The sequence below is a fragment of the Gallus gallus genome, chromosome 14 (assembly GCF_016699485.2).
Source record: "Gallus gallus isolate bGalGal1 chromosome 14, bGalGal1.mat.broiler.GRCg7b, whole genome shotgun sequence".
Taxonomy (NCBI): domain Eukaryota; kingdom Metazoa; phylum Chordata; class Aves; order Galliformes; family Phasianidae; genus Gallus; species Gallus gallus.
In genome coordinates, this window is record NC_052545.1 from 6,665,235 (window position 1) to 6,689,250 (window position 24,016).

Here is a 24,016-nt window from a genome sequence, read left to right on the forward strand (position 1 = left end):
AGGGATGCCTGCAATTTGTCTCCCCTCCTTAGCATTAAGATCGCAGGGTGCTGGGTGTTAGTAACAAGCTGTCTGCTTATGGAAAGACACTACCAGCAGGACAGGTCAGCTCTGCGTTTATGATTATAATGGAGCTTTTTAAACAGCTGCATAATAGCAGCTCAGGGCCTATTTCTGGTACCCTCCTGGGAACCAAGTTCCATAGAGACTGGGAGGCATTCTTTGGAGCAAGAGCCCGTGGGCAGGGGGGCTGAGGCAAGGCAGGGCAGGGACAGTCACAGTCATAGTTGTTAGGCTTTGGTAAAGCTGCCTTCCATTCTGATTTAATGCTCCCAAAGCAGGTGCAGTGAGTGGGGCTGGCATGAGGAGAGCTGGGCGGGGGTAACCCCGGGAGTGGAGAGCTCTCTGCAGTGCCATGGGCAGGGGATAAGGAGGATGGCTGGTACAGGGTGGGAGCTGACCCGAAGGCTTCAGTGAGATGGGAAAATGAGGCTATTGTTTGAGCTGAAATTGCACTGTAATTTTTTGAACTGTGATCGTTTGAACTAGAAGTCCTGAAATCACCCTAGGTGCACCTCTGAGCTTTGCAGCCCTCCTTCCGGGGCTGCTGCTGGCTCACACTGCCAGGAAATAAGGGCAGAACAAGCGATCCTGGCTTTAGCGCTCTGTAAAGCTTTTGAGTTTGGGAACAGCAGTCTCCCTGCCAGCCCTGCAGCAAGCATTCATCACTCAGTGTAGGTGCCTCCTGCGAGTGACCTGAAGCCAGGATTTCCCTGTGGATGCTTATACCCCAGTTACCGTCACCGCTGTTACTGTGTGCCCGCAGCCCAGTGCCTCAACGCTCGCCCCGTCCCTGCCCGCAGCAATACATGGGCCGACGGTGCACCCCCGGCATGGCGCCATGGCAGGGCCCGCCGGGATGCAGGTGCCGTATGCAAATCAACGCATGGGCGGGGCCTCGTCGGACCACGCCCACTCGCGCATCAACACCGCGCTCCGCAAATCAGCACGCAAAGCGGGGGGCGGGGGCGGGGTTTAAACCCAGAGGCGCGAGCGGGAGGCGGAGTCTGTTCTCCTGGGGGGCGGGGCTTGTTATGCAGATACAGGGCGGGGCTGAGGCGATATGTAGATGAGGGGGCGGGGCGCTGTCGGGTGTGTGTCGCTGCCTCCCGCCACAGCTGCAGCCAGAGGTGCTGAGCGCCGCCGAGCCCCGCAGCCAAGCCGAGCCGGGCGGAGCCGAGGCGAGCCGAGCGGAGCCGAGCCCGGCGCCCACAGCGCAGCATGGCCGAGCCGCCGGCGGCGCCGGGCCCCGAGGGCGAGGAGGGCCCGGTGCGCTTCGCCCGCAAGGGAGCCCTGCGGCAGAAGAACGTGCACGAGGTGAAGAACCACAAGTTCACGGCGCGCTTCTTCAAGCAGCCCACCTTCTGCAGCCACTGCACCGACTTCATCTGGTGAGCGCCCGCTCCGTACCTCCCCCCACCCCACCCCCCGCTTCCCGCCAAACCCCCTCACACTGATCCCCATCTCCGGCCCGAACCCCCCTCAGCCGCTCCCGGACCTCGCTCTCCCATTCCCGGACCCCTCACCCTGCCCCCGTTCCCCCCTCCCTCCCGGTGCCGGTGCTCAGCCCCCCTCTCTGTCTCTCTCCCCGCAGGGGTTTCGGCAAGCAGGGCTTCCAGTGTCAAGGTGAGTGTCGCGCATCGGGGCCGCGGGGCACAGGGACAGGGACAGGGCTGAGAAGCAGCTTCGTCATTTCATAGCCCCCCCCCTCCTCGTTCCCGAGCGGACCGTCGGTGCATTAGGGCTGCTCGTGGGTAGGCTTTTGGCCCCCCAAAATGAGCGTAGAAGGCTGCATAGGCACTCCCCTTCTACACACCCCCCCAAAAAAAGGCAGAGGGCAGCTGATGGTTTTTAATACATTTAGTCCGTTTGATGTGTGGAGGTTTGTTAATGGCAGGCTGGCAATGCTGGCCCGGCAGCGCGGGGCCGTGGCTGTGCGGGCTGAGGAACTTCAATGGCTCCGTTGTGTTGCTGGGGAAAAATGAGGCGTTATAGCAGAACGTGTTGTGAGAGCTGCTGGGTTACTACAGGTGGAATTCTTGGTTCTGGTAGCGCTCAGCGGTCAGGAGGGGCTCCCTGGGCTGCCCTTAGACACCAAGCTGCGGTAAGCCTCCTGTGCCTGGCTCTTGCTGTGAGGCTGTGAGATGCCCGGCAATGGAGAGGAGGAGGGGATGCAGGTCCCACCTGTGTGGGGTTGCAGCCCTGGGCTCACGGCTCAGCCTTGTAATTGCTGGCACTGCCTTCTTGCTGTAGTGAGGATTTGGGGTCAAGCTTTGTTTTGGCAGGTGGCTGAACGCCAAGCTAAGGAATAGAACTGCTGTTTAATTCAGTAGCACAGGAACAGCTCATCTTGGCACACCTTGTTTGTGCCTCGTGCTCCTGGGTGACCTGGGTAACCCACCAAGGCTGCTGTCTGCCTCAGCCCCCCTCCCCAAGTGCTGGTTCTGGGGGCAGAGGAATGCTGCAACCTGTCCTGGTGCTGCTCCTCAGGGCAGTGCTCCCCTCTAGCTGAGGTTCCATACGCAGGCAGTGAAGCAGTGCTACATTCTGTGCATCTTATATCTCTGTGGGTCTTCCTAGCCTTACTCAGCCTTTAATTCTGCCTTTCCTTATGGCGCGTGCAGCGTGGTGGTGGGCATATTTGTACAAACACAGCAGCTCTGAAATCTGTTGTGCCCTAGGGAAGGCTGGGGGCAGGGGGTTCATCTGAGGGTGGGGCACGGCTTGTTCTTTCCTCCTGTGTAATTCATGGTCAGTTGCTCAGTTCTTCCTATAGTATTCAATGTCAGATCATTTGAACCTTTTCAGGTGTCTTTCAGCTGTTGAGAACTATTGTTGAAACCTATTTATCATTGTGCACTTGCTTTGAGGCTTAACTCTTAAGGTTTTTGATATCAAATCTGTCTCTAGTGTAAAGGCAGTAAATGGGACCCATATGGGCAGCCTGAGAAGTGCTGATGCACAGCTGTTGGCCATCAGCTGACTGTGCCCGGCTGTGGGGCAGAATAGAGCTCCGGGGCCCTCCTGGAGGCTGCAGGGCTGTGCTCACACCATATAGGGTTCCCATTGCAGTGCTGTGCTCAGGGATGCTGCCAAAAGTGTGTGACTGGTCCGTAATGTCCTTCTGTCATAGCAACTGCTTTCCAGGTTATTCTGGTACGACAGACATGAGAACAGCTTTAATTCAACTTTAATAATCGCCCGACTGTTGTATCCTACTGTTAGCAGGCATGGCTGGAAACGTAGCTAAGGCACATGTCTGTCTTGTTTCTAAGCTGTTTCTTATTGCCATGTTTAAGTAGGTTTTCACCTGTGCCCTGATTTCTTTCTAGGGCATTTGCAATAATTAGATTGTTAATTAGCTCATTACTTGTGACTTTTGGCAGGAAGTTTGCAGAAACTGACTCATTGCAGCTTGAAATACTAATGGGTACTGCAAATGCCACCTAACTGCTTGCTAATCTCTTTATCCTTGTATACCATCTCCTTCTTATCCTTGCATACATCTGAAGGGTACGTCTCTGGATGCTGTCAAGAATGGAGCTCTTGGTCTCCTTGCTGTGCCACTTCTGGGAGCTGCCACCTCTGGTAGCATTTCCTTTTCTGTTAATATTCCTGTTTATTATTCCTTGGGGCACCTTTCTCCTGTTGGCCAGCAGTTCTCGGGCTCTGTAGGTCGGGGTGCTGGGTGTGCTGGAGGCATCAGGAGGGCACCTGTGCTGCCAGCGGGGTCTGCTCAGCTGCAGTCGGTGCTGTGCTGCTGGGCTGTGCCTGACCCGGAGCCTGGGAAGCAGTGCTCGTGGGGAGGGGAGGTGAGCAGTCACGTAATGTGATTCTCAGTTACGAGCAAAAATAACCTGCATCTGTTACTGCTTTCACGTGTACAAAGTAGGAAAGATCTTGGAAAGAAGGATCTTGGTTCCTTAAGAGGAGAAGGGGGAGGGGGGGGGGGGGGGGGGGGGGAAGGGCACCATTCAGTAATGAGTGCTTGGATCTCTTGCAGTGACTTTTCTGGGTACATTGTTCACTTCCTTCCCCTAGCAGTGACACAGTAAGCAAAGATACCCTTCAAATTTAATCTTTCCAAACTTGGTCCCATACACGCATCCTTCTTCCATGGCTTCTTCTCCCAACCCTCCAACACCAATGCTCTCGCTTGCTGTGCTGTCGGTGCAACACTCACTACAAAGTCTGAATGGCTGAGGGTGTCAGGCAGGGCTCACCTCCTCCCAGTGTGTTTCTCATGTATTTCTCAGCTGTCACAACTCCCCTTCCTCCCCCCACCTCGCTGCCCTCCAGACGGAAGTGAAACCCACTGCAGTGAAACCCAGCTCAGCTCAGGGCTGGGTTCATCTCATCGGCGGTGCGCTGCTATTGACTGCGTGAAGCAAAGGAGAAACAAAAGCAAAACAAACTCCAATCATTCAGAGTTGCCTCAAACCCAGTAATTTCGTGTCAACATATTATGCACAGTGGAGAAATGTTAGTGTTCAAATAGACTAATTAAAAATGTTACTGCAATTACTTTTGCGACACAAATGGTGCTAATTATATAATGCAGCAGAAATTGGAAACATAATTTTGGAGGGTTTCCGTGTGTCTCATGGTGATAGTACAATTCTCAGTGCATGGCAGTGTGGTCTGTGGTGCGGGGAGTGCTCTGTGGCTGCGGGCAGTGGTGCGGGGGGGGAAGTGGGGCTGGACCCCCATGCTGTGCCAGGTGGTCGGTGCTTCTGCAGGGCTGCATCAAACTGAGCTGGTAGGAAAAAGAGGAGGTGTGTGCACCTTCACGCTGTGGCTGTGTGACCAGAGCTCCTTCTAAGATGAGCATTACAGCCTGAATGGAGCTGGTTTCCTTAATCCTGCTCTTTCCTGTGCTGGATACCTCCTTCCTCAGCTGCTTTTTGGAGTTGTTTGGGCAGGAAATCTGGGCTGGCAGAGGCCTCTTGCAGAGCCTGGCCCATGGCTATCAGGTTCAGCAGGGATCACTGATACCTTCAGCCCTGTGAGTGTCTCCTTACAGCGCCAAAGGGTTCATTTTTGTTGCTCGGTGGATGTGGTTTCTCTCCGCCCTCCCCCTTTGCAATTAGCATGGTAGATTTTTCTTTATCTCCCAAGGTAACCGTCATCGTACAGTGATCTTAAAAGTTTGATGAAAAAGTGGTCAGCTTCCTTCCTGGGGTATCTCCTCTGGCTGGGGCTGAGCAGGGGGCTCTGAGCCAGCCCCGTGGCTCCATGCACCATAGGTTTGCAGCAAGCAGAGCTGTTGGTCCCAGGGCTTTGGCAAAGGATTTGAGTCTCTGTGATGATGCTGCTACAGCAATTGAGCCTCCTGGGGGAATTCAGTGCCTGGGCAGTCCCTAAGGAGACCCGCAGCAGATGGCATCAGCTCTGCCATGTGCCTGCTGGCTCATTTGAACACGATCCTGTGAATTCTTCCAGCCCCATGGGCTCGTAGCGTACCCCACGCAGCAGTGGGGTGCTGGTGACTGGAGGTGGTGCTGAGCATGTGGCCGTGTGGGGCTGTGCGTGGGTCCCCTGTCCCAGGGACACCTCCTGGGGAGCTGCAGGTTTTTGCTGGGCCCCATCTCTGCAGATGGACCCCTGAGGGGAAATCGCCAGGGCCGCAAAGCAGAACAAGGCCGTATACGTTGGATTTCTGGCGTAAGGCAGGAGGTACAGCTCCTCTTAGATCTCTCCTTTTCAAGTTCAGTGTGGGTTCTGTGAGTGCAGGGGTGGAGCTCAGGCTTGAGGAGTCCCACCAGCCCTTCGGCAGCGCTGCTGCCCTCCCAGCCAGCAAGCAGGGCTCTCGCTCCTCTGGAGGCATTTGAGCCAACCAAAATATCAAGCTGGATACACTCATCGGTGCTGTCCAGCCCCCCTTTGGATTTATCAGCAAAGAAGTTGCGTGAGCACCATGACTAAGAAATTAACTTCTGACTGTGCCCGTTATTTAGTTCAGGGCAGAACTGCCTGCAACATGTAATTAAAAAGTGCACAATCAGAAGGGAAATTTTGGAGTGCTGTCTTCTGTTCTGCCTCAAATGTGCGTGGCAACAAGGAGGGATGATCGTGAAAGCAGGGGGGGATGAGATTTCACCCAGGAGAAGTGTTTGGGTGGGTTTTTCATGCAGAAAGTAGCTGTGCAGGGGGTTAGCCCTGTGCATCGCCCTCAGTAGGGCTCTGGACCTGCCGGAGCCCAGCTGTGGGCTGCTCCCATTGCTGCATGGTGCGGGCTGAAGGGCAGCACAGAGCGGAGGGGGTGTGCGGTGCTGTGCAATTAATTCCTCCAGCGTGGCTCTGTGAATCATTATTCTGGAAGTCCATCAATTAGAGCCATTTAGAAAAGGTGAGTAATGAGCTCCCTGCGGGAGAGGAGTGGCCGTGGGCTTTCTGGGCAGTGTGTTCCTTGTTTTCTTCAAGAGCTGTGATGGAAGGCAGAGTGCGGGGAACAAACAGCCCGAGAAGGGCAACAAATGCGCCCACAGCAGCAAAGCTCTGTGCACAGCCTTGGGATCCCATCTCCGTGTTCTGGTGTCACTGTGCTGCCAGTGCCAAAATCCTTCACTGCTGTCTGATGGCCTTCAGCGTGCTGCCCGTGGCAGGAGGAGGTGAGAGCAGGGCAGACCCATTCCAAGTGGTGCCACAAGAAACGAAACGAGCAGTGCCTTGTTCAGCTCACACTGTGCCGTCATCTCATCCACAGAGCCCTGGGAAAGAGGAGTGGGGGCATGGGAGGGAAGGAGGGCCCAGGGCTGCGTGCTGCTGGGCAATGCGTGGAGGTGATGCACAGCTGCTCTGGGGACTCCAGGGACTGTGGTTGCTCTGGGTTAGTGCTGCTAGGCTCTCCTCTGGTCTGCAAGCGTTTCTCAGCTTTGCTCTCCATCAGAAAGTAAAATAAGCTCAACATGTTCTGAGTTGGCCACCTGAATTCTGTGCAATTAAACTACCAACTCACCAGCAGCTGTCTTTCTCCTGAGGATTATGTGGCTGTTCGTTGCTGCAAGAGGAAGCACGAACGGCGCGGATGGGGTCAGTGCAGTGACTCTGCTCTCCCCATTGCTTCCGACAGCTGATCCCGCTTCCCTCCGAGGGAAACGCGCGCGCAGAGCAGTGGCAGCTGTCTTCCTGCAGCTCCCCATGCTCAGCCTCTCGGTGTGGGGGTGCTGTGGGGTGGGTGGCTGCTGGCTGCACGTGGGTCTGCGGCGCGCACCGCCTCGGGGGGCCATTCCTGCAGCCGCTTCAGCTGCAATTTGGTGCTCCTCTTCCTGGGAAGCGGTTCCTGGAAGGCGGTTAGCTCCTCTTCTTCCTTACTGAGTGCCTCTCTCCTGGAAGCTGCCCAAGGTTGGGCAGGCGTGGGGTGCAGCAATTGCTGCTCTCCTGTTTGGTGCTGATAATTGCTGCTAATGAGGACGCGATGCTTTCTCTCGCCGCTGGGCACACTTGAGCTGAGCTGACCCACGCATGGATCTGCAGGCGTGTGCAGCACGGGTGGGATGCTTGCAGCCCATGGGCAGTGTGCAGGCATTAGCCACATGTCGCTGTCTGGTTGATGCTTTGTGGCTGACCTGGAGCCTAGCTGCAGCCCTGCTCAGGGCTTCTGAGGGACTGAGCTGCTTCCTGCGCTGCTCAGAGCTGCCCTGCTTGTCCCGTGCTTCCATAACTGTACTGAGTCTGCTTGCTTTGAGATGAGCACCTGTAACCCGTTAACCTCTTGCTTCTGGAATTTAATGTCTGTGGCATAGGATGAGTGCAGTGTGTCCCAAGCCTTCCTGCTGCACTTGGGCATCAGATGCATTGGAGCTGCATCTCCTTGGCTCAGTTTGCTTCCATATTTGGTTTGGCTTTTGTGCCAGGTTTATATATCTTGTTTAAATGTGCCAGGCAGGGGATGCTTGCTGCTGACCCTGTCTGTGAAGGCAGTGCTTGCTGAAGGGCCCAGCAGTGACACATCACAGCACCTGCAGGTCTGGGGCTCACTGCCCTCAGGTGCATTGCAATGCAGCTCCTGTTACACCCAGCTGTGGGTTTTGGGGGGTGGGGGGGGGTTCAGAGATGCAGTCTACCTGCAAACTTTCCTTTTTGTCTGGAAGTGCTGATTCCTCAGAGGAATAAACTCTTTCTTGCTCCAAGCAGGCAGAAAAAAATGTATTACTTTTTGGGGGATGGCTGGGGAGGTAAAGTCAAAACCGGGGGCTCTGCAAAGGGCCTTCTGAGCAAGATGGGCTTTTAGGCAATGGCAACAGCTGGCTGCTCGGGATGGCTGGGAGTCATATTATGTGTCAGCTTCAGTTGTCCTCATCACACTGTGATGCTTCGGCCTCTGTGCCCATCGGTCCCCCCGTTGCCATGCAGGAATCGCTTCACCTTCAGAGAGAACAGCGAGCTGCTGGCCGAGCAGCCAGCACACTGAGCAGCCAGCACATCACCGGGCTGCCACCCTCAGCGCATGAACAATGCGTTTTCATGGTTTCTAATTATAGCCAAAGAATGAGAGCGTGCGGCTGTGAAGAGGTGGGAAAGTCGTCCTGGCGCTGCTGAATGGCTCAGTGCAACTTGGTGACATCGCCGTGAAGGCAGGAGTCATCCGAAGGCTGTTCTGGAAGATCAGTGAGAAGCCGGAGTGAGGGGGAAGTGGCCCACGGATAAAATTTGCATCACTGAGTGGATTAGCTCCTGACGCAGTGCAAAGTCATTATTTACCGCGTCTCCAGCTCTGCCGCCTTTATCGGCGCCGTGGTTTGGGGAGAGGCTGATTCAGAGCTCATTCCATCTTGGTGTGCTGCTTGGCTGGGACCTCTAGCGTTGCCTCATAAGCAAAATGATGGGGCTTGTCAAGATCGTTAATATTGTGCCTCCCCGAAGAGGCTGAGTAATTTGTTTTTAGGTTTTATTCGTTCTTTGCATTTGTTACGCTGAATGCTTTTGCTTAGTTCAAGAATACTTGGAAATGCTCTGCAACTCATTGGTGCCTTGGGGCAGCTGAGCAGAGGGTGATGGCCCAGGAGGTGAAGTGGGGGGGGGGCTGAGCCCGGGGTGTGTCTGTATCCCTGCCCAGCTGTGGGAGGTGGGGCAGTGCCATGTGCTGTGCTCCTGCAGCTCCGGTACTGTCAGTGCTGTTGGTATGCTGTCACCTCTCCTGATGGGTGTTCGTGCATGGCTTGAAAGAACCCTTCAAGCTGTGGTTTATAGGTGGTGTGAGCTCTGGAAGCCATTTGTGCTTTGGTGCAACCTCTGCCCCGTCGTGATGGAGGTTAGCTTTGCTGCAGGGTTAGTGCTTCACTGCCACCTTTCAGCTCCTTGTTCAGGAGCATGCCCTCAGAGGAGAGGTTATCCGTTCCAGCGGTGCAGCTTGGGGGCAGGTCAGAGCTCAGAGTTCTCTGTGCAGCAGCTGGTGGTGCAGCAGGGAGTGCTGAGGCCCAGCACAGCTGTAGGGATGGGAGCTGCCTTTGTGTGAGGGGAGCTGGGGGCTGGAGCAGAGCCCCCCTGCACCCCCACCTGCCCAGGGCAGTAACCATAGAGCTGAGCTCACCTGTGTCTGTGCTCGTGCAGCTACAGGCCGGCTCCAATAGCTCAGCCCATTAACTTTCAAATGTATCTTATTCATCTGTCTTTGATGGAGAAGTGCCTCAGGGCCAAAGGCTCCTGGAAATGAGGCTTGTAGGGCTGTGGCAGCAGCGTGCAGCTCTCCCGGGTGAGACAAAGTGACCTTCATGGCAGCAAGGAGCCGAGCGCAGTGCTTCTGCTGGGGCTCTCCCTGCCTCAGTCACAGTCATCCCGTGGCCCAGCAGCCATCCTTCAAGCTGCCCAGATCCCAGCGCTGTGTCCCAGAGCCTCCTGCCACTGTGTGACCTCCTTGTTGCTATCCCCTCCCGGTGCAGCGGCATTCCATTTTGCAGGCGGCTGCGCAGTGGAAGCAGAGCCAGGTGCTGCAGTACAGAGCCTGCAGAAGCGGGATGCTGGTGGGAGAGGTGTCCTTGAGCCTGTCCTCGTGCTTTGTGGCTGAGGGCAGTGGGGTGTGTGCCAGGGCAGCAGCCTGCAGCTGGCACAGCACGGGCAGCTGTGTGGCCGTGGCAGGGGTTATGGCAGAACTGCTGACCTGGTGCCTTCTGGGATGGATGAAGTCTCTCTCCTTGGGTCGTTTGGAGGCTCTGGGACTGAGCTTTTGGCAGGAGGAGAGGTTGTAATTAGCAGCTGCTCAGTAGGACTGCTATTAGATCTTCAGAGCAGGATGCTGCTGGACTGGAAAACAACGTAACAATAGTTTATTTGCTTAGGAAGCCATGATGGCGATTTGCATTTTTGTTGAGTACCAAACCCTTTTGGAGAATCTTTGCTAAAGTAACGTTAAACTCTGCAGTTCAAATTTCTTCCTTCCCTGAAACTATCGGAATATGTGTCGCAGTGCCCAACGGTTCAGTCTGAATTCCTTTGTTTTGCCGTTCTCTCTCTGCTGTAAGGGAAGAGCTCTCATCCCGGCTGTGGACAAGTGCTGTCATCAGAAGCTGTGTGATAAATGGCTTGCTTCTCCCAACCTTAGTGCAGAATTAAATTCTCCCTTATTATATACCTAAAAGCATTTCTTTCCCTACCAGCAGTCCCCTATTGACCCAAACGCTCATAGACGTGTATCAGGGCAGGGGAAGGCTTTGCAGTGTGGTTCTGAATCAGCTCTGCTGCTGGGTGACAGCAAAGCACCTTGAGATGCGCTCTGTGATCCTGTTCCTGCTGTGCCGTCTGCTCGCGGAGCGCTGACAGCACAAAGCAGAGCCCGTGGCCGTGAGCCGATGGCTCCAGGAGGGAACCTTTGGGATCTGCCTCAGCCGCCTCTGGGCTGCTGTGTGGGTAGGAGATGTGGGGTAAGAGCAGTGTGAGCAGTGCCTGCAGGAAGGTGCCCACTGTGAGCAGCACAGCACAGCGGTGCCCTTCCTGCAGCGTCCCAGGGCAGCACTGTTGCACGGCACGTGCAGAGCCCACTCCCCATATTGCAGGGAATTCTGAAGAAGGCGATTATATCTCTGCTGTTACTATTATCTGAGTCCAGGAGGATGAAAATAAATGACTGTTGCGAAGGGCAGACTGACTCACTTTCTGCTTCTCCTGTAAATTTCCACTTAAGTTTCAGTTTAAGCTCAGGTATGAGGGGAGTGAAAGCCAGTAATTTGTGACAAAAACTTCTATTTTAGATCACTGAAGAAGAACTCCCTTTCTAATTGCAGAAATTATAAGGCTGTGATTCTTGTAAAGGAATACTGAATCCAGCAGTTGCTTATGAATTGCCATTAGATGCTTCTCTGTAGAGTCAGTGAAAGGAGCTGTGTAGCCATGTGCTGGTGCCACGTTCCTGGCTGGGGGTGGCACAGACCTGCATGCTGTCTCTGCCTCTGTCTCTTGCTGCAGAATAGTCAGAACCCGCTCAGTCCCTGCCCACCCCTTTCTATGTTATCTCTGCTATTTTGTCGGCTCTGTTGTGACCTTTGAGCTGCAGGGTTCCTCCTGGTAATCCCCCCATAAGTTAGCAATTCTGTAATTCGAATCTTCTTCCCCTTTCCCTGGGCCCAGCTGGAGGGGTTGGAAGATGCTTCCTATTCCCAGGGTGGGGGGGGGGGGGAATGCTGCCCACCCGCAGGGCGATTCCCAGGGCTGGTGGGGGCTCACTGCCTGTCCCACTCCTACACCCATTGCTTCTGCTGCAAGTTCCTCCCTCCTCACATCTCGGCTGCAATTTCCCTTCCACCATGTCAGAGCGAAACAAGAGTACTTCTTGAAAACGCCAGAGGAAAATCATGTGAGCAACCAGTGTTCTGTCAGCGCTTAGAGAGGTTCAAAATAACACGGTTTTGCTGGTAACTTCCCAAGGGGGAAGCAGAGGGGTGTGAGGCACAGGGGAGTTCTGCATTCCTCCTTGTGCAGGGGGTGCTGGGGGAAGTGCTGTGGGCATGGGATGCAGCCATAATCCAGTATAGGGATAGAACTGCTCTGGGCTGTTGGGTATGGTGTGCTTGGAGCTGCTGGTCCAGCTGCTTTGGTGGGGCAGGAGCCGCACATCCAATGCTTTTCCTCTTGTGCTGCACACCTCTGAGATGTGACTGTGCGTGCTGCGTGGCCTCACAGTGTACGCACTTTCTCCCACTGCAGTAGCTGAAGCCATCTCCCTGGGGTGCTCCTCTCTTTGCACAAAGTGCATTTTCCACCACCTCTAAAGCAGCAAATTCCCTGAGGGCACTCGGGAGGATCTGTGCTGTCGTTGCTTTCCACCCTCCCGCAGCCACGTGTGTGCCGCAGCCCCGCAGTGCTCCATGGGGCCGGGATGGAGGCGCAGCCATTCCTGCGTCCTTCTGTGCCCTAAATTAGAGCTGCAAGATGCTGCAATGGGTCCAGATGGAGACTCCTAAAATAATAGCTGTCAGCTCCCTGCTGACTTGTATAGGGCGCTAAAGCTTTTGCCTTTAGGAGTGACAGCAAGTGAGCATGCCGTGGGGCTGTATCCCATGGAGCAGTGCCGTGAGGCAGTCACTCTCGGGTCCATGACCTGGCTATGGAGATGGCCCATGTTCTTGCATGACTGCTTCTGCCCACCTGTTTAGCACAAGTCTCCGGGAGTCTTCCAGGAGTGCTGGGTCATGCTGTTCTTTTTGTCCCCAGTGGTTCACAAAGCTTCTGGGGCAAGGATGTGGGCCCTGCAGGGCAACAGAGGTCATATATGCATCTGTGCTGAGGCGGCTGCTGCTCAGCTGCTGGGTTATAGTGAAGGAGGTGTCTGCAATGCCCCCCCTGCTGCTTGAATTTAAATTTCTCTTTATCTCCTGTTGGTTTTGATGTGCTTTTCCTCTGCTACATGAGGGCCGATGGGTGCCGATAAAGAACGTGCCTCTTGCTTCCCATTGCTGCAGAGACTGTGGGGTCTGCAATGGCCTTGTGCAGACTGTTGCCAGTCGAGGCAGCTGTTCCTATTGATTGGGTCATTGCACATTCAGCTCTTGTCCTGTTTGGGTTTTATTTGCTGTCCAGCCCTGCTGTATGGGAGCTGCCAACCCACTGTGCAGAGAGGAGCAGTTCCATGAGGGAGCCTCGTGCCTGGCATCCCCGATAGCTCAGGTGAACCTGAGCCTGGTGCTGTCTGCCTGGTGCTCCTACAGCATCCCATTACTGAGGCACAGATCTCAACTGCTCTGTCACATAACGTCCCACTGTTGTCATATTGGTGATTTCAGGGGGAGCTGAGGGATGTGATGTTGCCCTGCTTGCATGACAGAGATGAGGGAGGAGCACAGGGTGCTGCTGCGTTCCCCTGCGAGGTCTCTGGTGCTATACTGTTCTCCATAGCACTGGCAGTCCTCAGCCATTCACTGCTGTCCCTCACCCTCAGGCAAGGTGTACCTTTCTGCCTTCCCTTTGCAGCATCGATGGAGTGTGCTGCCTTTGCACCGGCTCTTGAGTACATCCCCTGGCTATGCAGCTCGGCTGACCCATGTCACCTCCCACCGTGCTGCATCACTGTGTTCTGAGCCCTGTCCAGAGCCTGGACTTCTACTTTTATGGACTATGGTGCCCTTCTGTGGCACTGTGCACTTGTCTGCCTGCTCTAATTCACTGTGATGCTGCATGTGGTGCTCTGTTGGCCCTTACGATCCAGCAGCGCCCACATAGCACCAGGCTCAGAGCTCACCTTCCTTTTGGTGCAAGCCTGGAGCTCTGCATGCTGCCTCCTGCCTGAAGCAACACAGTGCACAAATTGCAAAACCCGAGGCAAAGACACCCATTGCATGAGGCTCCCAGAGGTGATCCTCAGCATCCTGACAAGTGACAGCAATGCAACGTGCATGGAGCGCGGCTGTCCTGCAGCCCAGCTCAGGATGCACCAGGCACTGTTGGTGCTGCAGAAGTCAATGGGGAACATTGACAGCCCAACCCCAGAGGCTTCCAGCTCCATGTCCTGTTGCAGTTCTCCCCTGGGGTGAGCACATCTCGTGTGCAGGCTCCAGCTGCTGCATCCCTGTTCTTGTTGCAGCCTTTCCCAGCGCTTCTGTTGTTACTGCAATCAATATACATCTCTCTCTGTTTCTGGCTTGCCACGTGGCGAGATCTCTTTCTGTGAAGACTTGAGCGATCTGGATTGAGGAAGGGGTGGGTCACCTGCAGAAACTGCACTGCTTCTGTTGCAGGCTGAAATATTTTGAGGTTTGACACCACTTCAGCAGCTCCTCTGCAGGGAAAGCTGGGGCTGGTGGTGGCGGCAGGTCGGGTGGGCTATTTTTAGAAGTCCTGTTTAATTGTCTGACGTTATTTTTGCAGTGCTCATTGCTGGATGGTTAGTTAGCTACTGTCAAAGTTTATTACCATAACCCAGGTCTTACTGCATGCTTAAATAATAGATTCATTATAGGGCCTTGAATCTGTCGCTTCATCCCTTGATTGGAAGGTAGATGAATGATGTGGGAGCGCTCAGCGTCTGTGTGTGATGTTCCTTTGCTGTTGAAATTCTGTTCTCACAAGTCAGCATTCTGCATCGCTCCCCATTCTCGTGTGCGTTGGGGTCAGATAGCATCTGCCCCGCAGGGCTGTGCTGGTGGCTGCCACTGCCCCGCGCTGCTGCAGCCCTGTCCATTGCTGGGCTCCCTTCGTGCTCTCATACTTCATCTGCATTGTGTAAAGAAAGCTTTCTCTGCTGTAGAGGGTTTTTTTAACTAAATGCTTTTTATTCACACAAGCGGTGGAAAGCGGCCGCTTCTCTCTGCTGCTCTGCCCCGTATCTGGTGGGTTTGGGGAGTAACAAGGCCTGTTCTGACCCCTGGATTTGGGCAGCAGGTGCCATCCCCACACGTTGTGTGAGTTCTGCAGCCGCACAGGCTGGAGCAAAGCTCGCAATATTCATCTCCATTGAAGAACATTGTCCCCCATTGCAAAACCTTGAGCGTTGTATTGAGGTAAGACTGCTTCCTGCAGCAACCTGCTGCAGAGGGCAGGAGCTGTGTACTGGGGCTTCTTGCTGCATCCCAACTGATGCATTTGGCTTTGTTTGGGGTCTTGAGTATTTTGGAGCATGCTGGCTTGAGTGAATAGTTTTAATTAGTTACATTCTTAGGCTGTGGTTTGCTGTGCTGACTCACTTCCAGCTCTCTGATAACTCAAACACATGACTTCATATCAAGGCAGAAGAACAGAAAATAAACTGAGGGAAGATGGCATTGCACAGCCCTGGCGCAGTTTGTTCCTCTATTGTGTGGGTCCACCTTCAGGGGAGTGTTTTTGGGGAAGCCGAGGCCAGGCTGTGCTTGAGGCAGTGTGGAGGGGACTCATGGAAAGCAGCTGCTGCTCCGGGACGTGCACAGCAGTGCAGGAAAGGGCTCCAGCAGCCCTCCAGCACGGACTGGCCCTGTCCCTTTGCTCTTCTTGTGGGAGAGCAGCGGGTGCAGTGTGTGCCTGGGCACGATTTGTAGTATCGCTTCCCCAAGTTATTTCCAAAGCCCAAAGGTTCTCAATAACCACTGTGAACGTAAGCAGTGCTTGGGGACAGCAGTGTGTCCTGCTTGTCCTGGCACTGAGGGGCTGTGCCACATGGAGCCAAGTCACCCCAGGCACTCTGCTCCTGGAAGTCCTGCAGCAAGACGGAGCAGCTGGCATACGCTCAGTCTTTGATGGCCCTCTGTGGGTGTTGTCCCTGGCTTCTCCTTGGCCAAGCAGCCAGGATTCCTCCCTTGGCAGAGGCCCTCAGTGCCATGCCGCAGCACAGGGTTCCTGGCTGGAGCTGTGCTCTGCTTTTTGGTTTGAAGGCTCTAGACTGGGGTGCTGCTGGTACCCAGCGTGCTCTCCTGTCCTTTGCTCGGCTTCTGCTTGGTCCATCTTCCCTTGGACGTGAGAGCAGCCTATCTGCCCCTAGTCCCAGCAGAGGACGCTGCTCAGACACTGCCATGCTCCACGCACAGCCTTGATCCCCCATCCTGCTGCTGGTGGTGGTGATGAGCAGGTGCAGAAGGTACAGCCCCATAGCACTCAGGAGCTGCAGCCCCATAACAGCTGAACTCTGCTGGTCTTTGCTGCTTCCCCTTCCTTCACCTGTGCCTGTTCCCCTCAGCTGCTCAGGTCTGCAGTTCTCCCCTGGGGCTGCGCCCTCCCCGTGATGCTCTGGTGCAGCCCCAGGCTCTGGGTGTGAAGCAGCTCTGCTCCAGGCGTGAAGTTGGTTTTGTGGAGCTTCTGCGCATGAGCTGAACAGCGGCTCCTGGGGACCCTATTAGGGCAGGCAGGTCGCTGCGCTGCTGTGGAGAGGAAGTTTTGGTGCAACCCACAGCAGCATGGCAGCTTTCTCTCCTGCTTGCTCTTTCGAGTATTTTTTTTTCTTTTTTTCATGCTTAAAGTCATCCTCACTGCAGACTCACTGCTGGAGACAGGCAGTAAAACGTGCTAGAGGTTTTCTTGTAGGTATTGGTGGTGCGTGGGTGGTTTCCTCCAGGCTGGGGCTGCACAGAGCCTCTCCCTGCAGTCTGACAGCGCCCTACAAGACCCCTCATTTCCCCACAGTAATGCTCTGAGGCTGCCATGTAGCAGAACTGCATGGGGACATGCAAGAGAAGATGTGCTTGTGGTCACTGGTCATCTTGGGTTGGTGCAATGCCACGAGGACATGGAGCGCGTGCACAGTGCTGCTGTGGGATGGGTGCTTCTGTCAGGGGAGATCAGCACGTGGTTATCTATGGGGCCCACTCTTGGAGCCCTGCCCTGGTTCCTAGCCACCCCAAGGCATAGGGCAAAGTGGGCATGCTCTGCCTGCACCTCTCCTTGCCATATCCTGCGAGTGATAGAGATGGGCAGAAATCCACGTGCCAAATACCTCTGTGTCTGAGAGCCCTCTGCAAATGCTGCCGTTGCTACGGGAACAGGCTTTCTTGTGTTTGAATGCGGATTTAATTCTTTCTTCTCCTCCCCGCTCCCACCGGTTAAGACACTCAGATGGGTTTAAGTTGTGCATATAATGGTCTTCCCGATTGTGCAGGGAGCTCGAGAATATCTTCCGCTAATGAAAGAGCTGCCTGAACTCTCCAGGGTTGAATGAGAATTCTTCCTCAATACCTCCTATCAGCAGCCGAGTTTACCAGCCCTGTGCCTCAGGGCTGCTCTCAATGCCACCTGCATGGATAATTGAGACCTTTCGGGTTGCCATAGAGAATGCTTTGGCTTCCAATCTTGCATCAATCGGTATTTGGGATGGTTTTCTTTAGAACCACCAGAGGTGGGAGTGCTGTCTTTGTAGCATGCAGGTGACAAGTACAGAATCACAGAACCGTTAGGGTTGGAAAAGACCTCTGAGACCCTCGAGCCCAACCCCACTCCATCCCACTGCACCCACTGACTGCGTCCCTCAGTGCCACACCTCCACAGCCCTGGAACACCTCCAGGGACGGTGGCCCCACCACCTCTCTGGGCAGCAGTGCCAGTGCCCAACCGCTCTTTCAGAGAGGAAATTGTTCCAAATACCCAAGCTGAGGTGGGGCACTCTTTGAGTGCTGTACCCTATGGAGCCATGTAATGCACTGTGGCTCTGCAGGCTCTCGTGGCCAGTATGTGTGGGAGATGGAAAAGCTCTGGGCTGTCACTGGGGCAGTGCCTCTGTTCTGCATGGCAGCACAGCACTATAAACAAGATGAAATGATTCATTGCTAGACCCAAGGTTGCATGAAAGTGGAGAAGGTGATCACAGCTCTGGCTGTTCCTTTACATTAGGGGTTTCAACGTGCATTGTCCAGAATGTTTCTTGCTCCCAAGAGGGAATGTCAGCAGTTTGTGCAAGGAGCAGTGGGATTCTATGTGGGCCAAATTCTGCTCTGATAATGGAGCGAGCAGCTTCACAGGATTTGTTCCTCAGATACATCTGCCAAACGGAAAATAATTTGGCTTCTTCTTAAACTTGGCACACTTGAGCGGCTATTACAACTTCAGAGGAATAACACTGGAAGAGGGATTCATCTTTAGTTCTGAGAACTCACAGTTCTTTGCTCCTGGGAGCTGGCTCTTGCTTTCTGACCCCGTGGCAGTGGTGTGGCGGGGCAGTGCCCAGGCACAGCTGGAGACCTGCAGCCCCCATCCCCTGGGTGGCAGCCACCCACCTGGAGATGCTGCAGGAGAAACGATCCCATCAGCCAGAGGGATATCCTGGCTTCAGCCTTTGCCATCCAGAACAGTGCTGTAATGAAATAGAATTCTAACCAAATTATTATGGATGTTGCTGAGGTTGGTGGGGATGATGTTGGGCTGCTGCTGAGCAGCACTGCTTAGCGGTGACAGAGGAGGAAGATCGTGGAGGTGCTGAGAGGAGTGGTGATGTAGCAGAATAATGTGCAATGAGGAACGGACTCTGCCATCTACGTACACTCTGCTTGAGAACTGCGTTTGCAGCGAATTAAAATCCTGGCAGAGTGTAGAACAGACAAATTTTTTTGGGAAACACCTTTTGGTGGGTGTGTGTTTCATGCTCTGGAGTCTGAAGGGCAGAGAAGTGCTTCCCTGGGGGTGGCTGGCAAATGAATCTGCTGTCCTAGGCTGAACCTGTTTCCTTTTCTGTAGCTTCAGCCTGCACTGGTTCCAAGATAAATAGCCTGTGTGCTGTGCAGGATGTTGCTGAGGGACCGTGCTGCTTCTGGCTTGGAAAGCTGTGTGCAGGGTCCCTTGCAAACCAGGCAGGATGTGCAGCCTGGGCTGAGCCTGGCATCGCCAGCATCAATCCGGGTGCTGGGGTTGAGCAGGCTCTGGGAGCCTGGCAGCAATGAGCAGCTCTTCAGCTGAGCCTGTGCAATATGCTGCTACTGTTTATACAAAATTACAAATCCTTCCAAATATTTATTACCGCATTGGGCATGGAAAGCCGCCCCCAGGCAGCTGCCAATCTCTGAGGCTGAGCCAGCATTGCAGTGCTGGGGCTGCCATGGGGTACTGGGGCCACAGCCTGGCCCCACAGCAAGTGGGTTGGGGGACGAGGAGCTGTAAAGGGCTGGCACTGCTTAGTGTGGATAGAGCTGGAAGGGGTGGACTCAGAAATATTGTCGGGTTGAAAGGACCTAGAGCCCTCCCAGTGCATACAGCTGGGTGTCTGCAGCTGTATTTGGGGCCCCACCTGTCTGCTGCAGGTACCTGGGTGCTCCTCATCCCCAAGGCACCTACAGCTTTGTGCAGCCCTTTGCTCCCAGAAGCATCGTTTCTCATGCAGGGATACTCAGGAGGCTGCTGCATGAGGCAGCATTGGGGAAGTTTGTGGCTTTCCTGCAGTGTGGGTGCAGGGGTGCGTGGCAGGGAACCCTGCACAGCTCAGGTGGTGTTGCAGGGATGGCACAGCTGAGAGTGGGATGGAATCGACCCACTGCAGGAGTACCATCAAAGCCAAGCTCTGTACTTAGCATTGATAGGCCTTATCTCATTTATATGGAGTGCTTTGTAGCAGCCAAAAGAAATTTTAGGCAAGCTTAAATATTTTTATGATTCCCTTTGGGTTCGTATGTATGGTTTTCTCTCCTTCATTGCTTTGCTTTAATAAAACCAATGGCTGTAAAGCTGCCTTTGGGCTGGCTGGGAAGGGCTGTGCTGAGAGCGGTGCGGGTGCAGAGTTGGTGCTGAGCACAGTGCGGGCACTGTGCACTGCAATAGGGCACGGCCATGTGGAGCTGCACCCCTCAACGTGGGGCTGCCCCAGGTAGCAGCAGGGCTGGATGGAGGGTGGAGGGGCCCGTGCTCTGTGCATGGGTGGAATTGCTTATCCAAATCCCATTAAAAATGCAAATGGTTTCTTTCACCGGGACAGAGCCGCATTAAAAAGTAGGCCATATCGTAAACATTAATGTAGTCCTATTGGCCGGTAGGGACATGGAAGGGGGAAAGCGAGCCAGGAAGGCTCTTTGCAGAGCTCCATGTAAATAAAAGGACCCTTCTCTCCTCTCCCATCCAAAAGCTGGCAGCCCAGATAACACTCTAATTGAGCACAGTGCCATGTAATCGTGTAGGGCCGCCGCCCAAGAAGAGCAGCTCCAATCCATCACTTGATGAAGTTTATTTGCGAAGTAGGTTCTGAACAACCTGGCCATTGAGAGCTACAGCAAAACACAGAACAAAAACCCCCTCTGGTCTGATTTCCCACCCCCACGGCAGCGTGCTGTGGGTGCTTCCCTTAATGTGATACCGCAGTGTCTGATTGCTGCTGGCTCCGCCGACCTTCCTCCATGCTCACACCCCCCTGCACCGCCGCTGTGCTGCAGCCACTGCACCTCATGGGGTTCAGACCCAGTGCCGAATCCCAGCTCTTCCTGCAGCATCCATAGAGCCCCGTGCTGTGCAGCTCTGGCTGGAGGGAGAGCAGCGAGCAGATGTGGTGAACCTTCATGCTGGAAATGGTGTTTTAATACTTTATTTGTATAACATCAAAAGGAGTGCCAAGTGCATGAGAGATCCTGCCAGCTGCAGCCCTTTGAGTGTCTTAAAGGCAGTCGTGTTGCTGTGTAATAACATGTAGCGCTCCGAACTGTCATGAGATAATGGCCTGCTTTCAAGGGAAGAAAACCAACAAAAAACTGTAATCTGCATCCCTTCCTGCAGCAGTGTCACTGGGGTGTGTGGGATGCTGTGCAGGAGTGCCTGTCTCTGGAGGGTCAGCGCTGAGGGATCTTGCTGCTGTGAGCCTCCTTCTGCCGAGGGACCCATGACCCCCTGCCATTGCCTGTGAAGGTTGGGTGTCCTTGTGCTGGGCTGTTATTTCCCTGCCTGGGCTGTCTGTGCCCCCAGCACTGTGTGTGCTCCCCTGTGATGTGGCTGTGTTTGATAAATAACTTTCTTTCCCCCCCCTCCTTGACTGGAAAATTTCCAAATTGTTAGGCTTGGGTTTTTTTGCCTGCCCCCCTCCCCAGCTTTCCTCTCGCCTCCTGGTGGGAGGAAGGGCTCCGTGTCACAGCGCCATGCAGACTTTCCAAGGAAATCAGCTGTCCAAGTAGAGAACGTGTAGGAGTTCCTGCATTTAACAATGCGAAATGGGGCTCGATCGGGCAATGCTGGCAGTTGTTCTCATGGTGGGGGGTGGCTTTGAGCCATAGAGTGGGGTTTTGGTAAGCTGGGACCTGAGGGCAGAGCTGTTCCCTGTGCCTGGGGGTGCCCAGGGCTCATTGAGGTGCCTGGTGCTTCTGCTCAGCAGAGCTGTGGCCTTTTTGTTTGCATCTTGCTGGCTCTCTGCTTTAATGTATTATTTTTTCCCTTTTTAAATGGACGTGGTGAACACTTTCAAGCCTATTGCTGGCTGCTGAGCCCCGTGCAGCTGCTCCAAGCCTGTTCTCTGCTCACCTGGGGTGTTCGTAGGGCACAGTGAGTGCTGGGAGGGAGCTGCAGCCACGGAGCTTTGGGCCCCACAGTCCCCAATGGGACCTCCTGGTGTTATCGAGGCTGCAGAGTTAGAGACCAAAGGAAACACCTGCTGTCTCAGAGCTGCTGGAGATGAACCTCTGCTCTTTGCTGGAGCATGGCAGGAGGAAGTGGTTGAAATAACAAGATAACGTCCAGTGCTCTTCTCACCTCGGCTGGGGAGAAAGGAAGGGAGGGAGCAGTGAGGCTGTAGGTTCTGGGCAGCATCACCATGTCCTGGCCTGGCAGGAGCAGGGAGAGGCTTCATCTCTAGTCCTGCACTGTTCCATGGGATAGGGAGCTCTGCAGCATGGGGTGGGTTGGTTTGGGGCAGGGGAAGGTGGGAGAACTGGAGGATATGTTTGGTTCGGTGCAGCAGCCCCCTGCCATCCTTCTCACCCCAGGGGGCTGCAGGCGTGTGCAGAGTGGCACGCTCTGCCTGCATGGGCTGTGCAGGCTGCAGGAGGCAGGGGCCGAGATCTGCTGGAAGGGATCGTGGAAGCATTTTGCTTGCTCCTGTTAGCCGCATGTAGGGGAGCTCTGTTCATGTCAGGAGACGTTTGCGTCTGCACCTTGAGGTGCTGTCAGGGCAAACGAGGGCTGTGTGTTCCTGCTGGCAGGCGCTGGGTTATGTGTGGAGGTGCAGTGTGTGGGGTCGGGGAGCTGTGCAGGAAGGAGTGCTGCAGGAAGGGCTGTGGCACAGTCGCACAACGCGATTGCGGCATTTCACAGAGCCTCTGTAGGAAGCTTTGCGTTAAGGGACCCCGGCTGGCTGCTGCTCTCAGCAGTACTTAATCTGATCTGCTGCCTTTCGTGGGGGTACAAGAAACCCTTCAAACATTGCTTTGTATGGAGAAAAGAGAAACTTGCAAAGATGCAGCGTGCTTGGCGTAAGCCACGGGCAGCAGCAGAGAAGTCATCCGTCTTTATATCGGCCAAGAAAGTATTTTGCTGTTGTATTCATGATGGTTATTTCTGCACTTCCTGAAAAGCAAAAGGACTGTGCAGCACCTCTGGCACTGCCGAGCGAGTCCCAAGGCCACCCCGGTGCCTCACTGCATTGTTCCCAAAGAGTTCCTCTGGGAAGGGCTTCCCAGCCCTGAGAGGAGGAGTATCTGGAGGCACAGCCCCACAGCCAGGGGATGCTGGGGAAGGTTGGCCCGGCAGCCAGGGCTGGATAGGTGAAGCAGGAGCTCGCTCATGTGGGAGTACTGATGTGTGATGTGAAATGAGGTCCATACATGTCCCGTGGGACCCAAGTGCTAAATGGCGTGCGTTGTTATTAGGGAAAATACACTGAAGTGAGGTGAGAAAGAATGCACACCTGTGCTGTTCTGTTGTCCTGGGTAAATTTACCTCAGTTTCCCTGCATTTGGAGCAGTCTGAATAATTTAAAGCTTGGTGATTGGTTTCTCATTGTTCTTGTTAGAAATATTAGGGGCTGAGAAGATGCTCGCAGACCGCGCTGTCTCGTTAGCAGTATGTAAATGCAATATGTAAATGCCTACTAAACTTCACTGCACAGCAGCTCTGTTTGTGGTCTAGTCTTGGTTGAGGACCCCTTTGCACTTTTAGGGCCAATTTCAGACTCCAACCCTTAACCCACCTGGCTGAGAGGTACCAGAGCGTGACCCCAGCGTTCCTGGGGGTCAGCAGGGAATAAAACAGCACTTCTGGCCAAGGGAACTTGGGAAATGGCTCATTCGTGTATGAGCTCCATACCCTAAATAGAATATCTGAAGGAAATGACTCTATCATGCAGCATGTGCTCAGCATAAATTCTTCTTGCTTTGGTGTTCAGAAGCAAAAAGCAGCTCAGTCTCTGAATCTCCGGTGCCACGAAAGATGAGTTTTAGGATCAGAGCTGTGAAGCCTGCTGGACAGTGTGCATGGGCGTGAGAAAAGCCTGCCCAAGCAGAGAGCTCAGTAGTGCTCCCGGTTCAGGAAGACACCGCAGTGTGTTTGGGACAGGCTCACATGGCACCAACTCGTTTAAGCAGATGCAGCCACCAACCCCGGTGCCTGAATGGGGATGGGTCCAGGAGCAGCTGCTGCCTCTGCACCTCCCTGCATGCCTACAGTGACAGCAGTGCTATCTGAGCGCTGCTGCTTAATGACCCTGCTCTCTGGCGTTGGATGCCAGACAATGCTCAGAGCATCTCAAATTTAAGAGGGGGATAAGAGGAAGAAAAAAGGCAAGTGAAGTTTCCCTCTCTGCTTTGGAGATAAGTGACAAAATTCAGCTTAAACTGAGTTATATTATTATTAGCACTTTGGGGACTGGGTTTTTATCTTCCTTGAGCAGGATTAATGTGCTCTTACAGCGAGAAACAAGGCTTCAAAGCCAGCCAGCAGCCATCTCCCAGGGCTGTGTGTGTGCAGTGACAGAGATGCACTGGGACTGCCCTCTCCTTGGTGCCCACTCCCACCCTGCAGGGACACCTTGCCATATTTCTGCCTCCTCCCCAGAGTCCAACCCGGCGTTTCAATTACAATATCAAATTACCAGGTCACCGCCATTAAAGTAGGCTGCCAAGTTTTTAATGATCTTCTCTCTCTTGTCATGTGCTGGGTTGTTTTTTTCTTTTTC

General features: G+C 54.3%; 1 protein-coding gene across 2 annotated transcripts in view; it reads left to right on the forward strand.

The window, feature by feature from the left end:
- The first annotated feature begins 1,182 nt into the window (after nt 1-1,182).
- PRKCB (protein kinase C beta) overlaps nt 1,183-24,016 on the forward strand; it is a 78,072-nt gene continuing 55,238 nt past the window's right edge. For both annotated transcript variants that reach the window (XM_015294481.3, XM_015294480.4), the window contains exons 1-2: nt 1,183-1,451; nt 1,655-1,686. In XM_015294481.3, the coding sequence (XP_015149967.1) occupies nt 1,282-1,451; nt 1,655-1,686 (202 nt within the window). In that variant the 5' untranslated portion in view covers nt 1,183-1,281. The remainder of the gene's footprint in view (nt 1,452-1,654; nt 1,687-24,016) is intronic.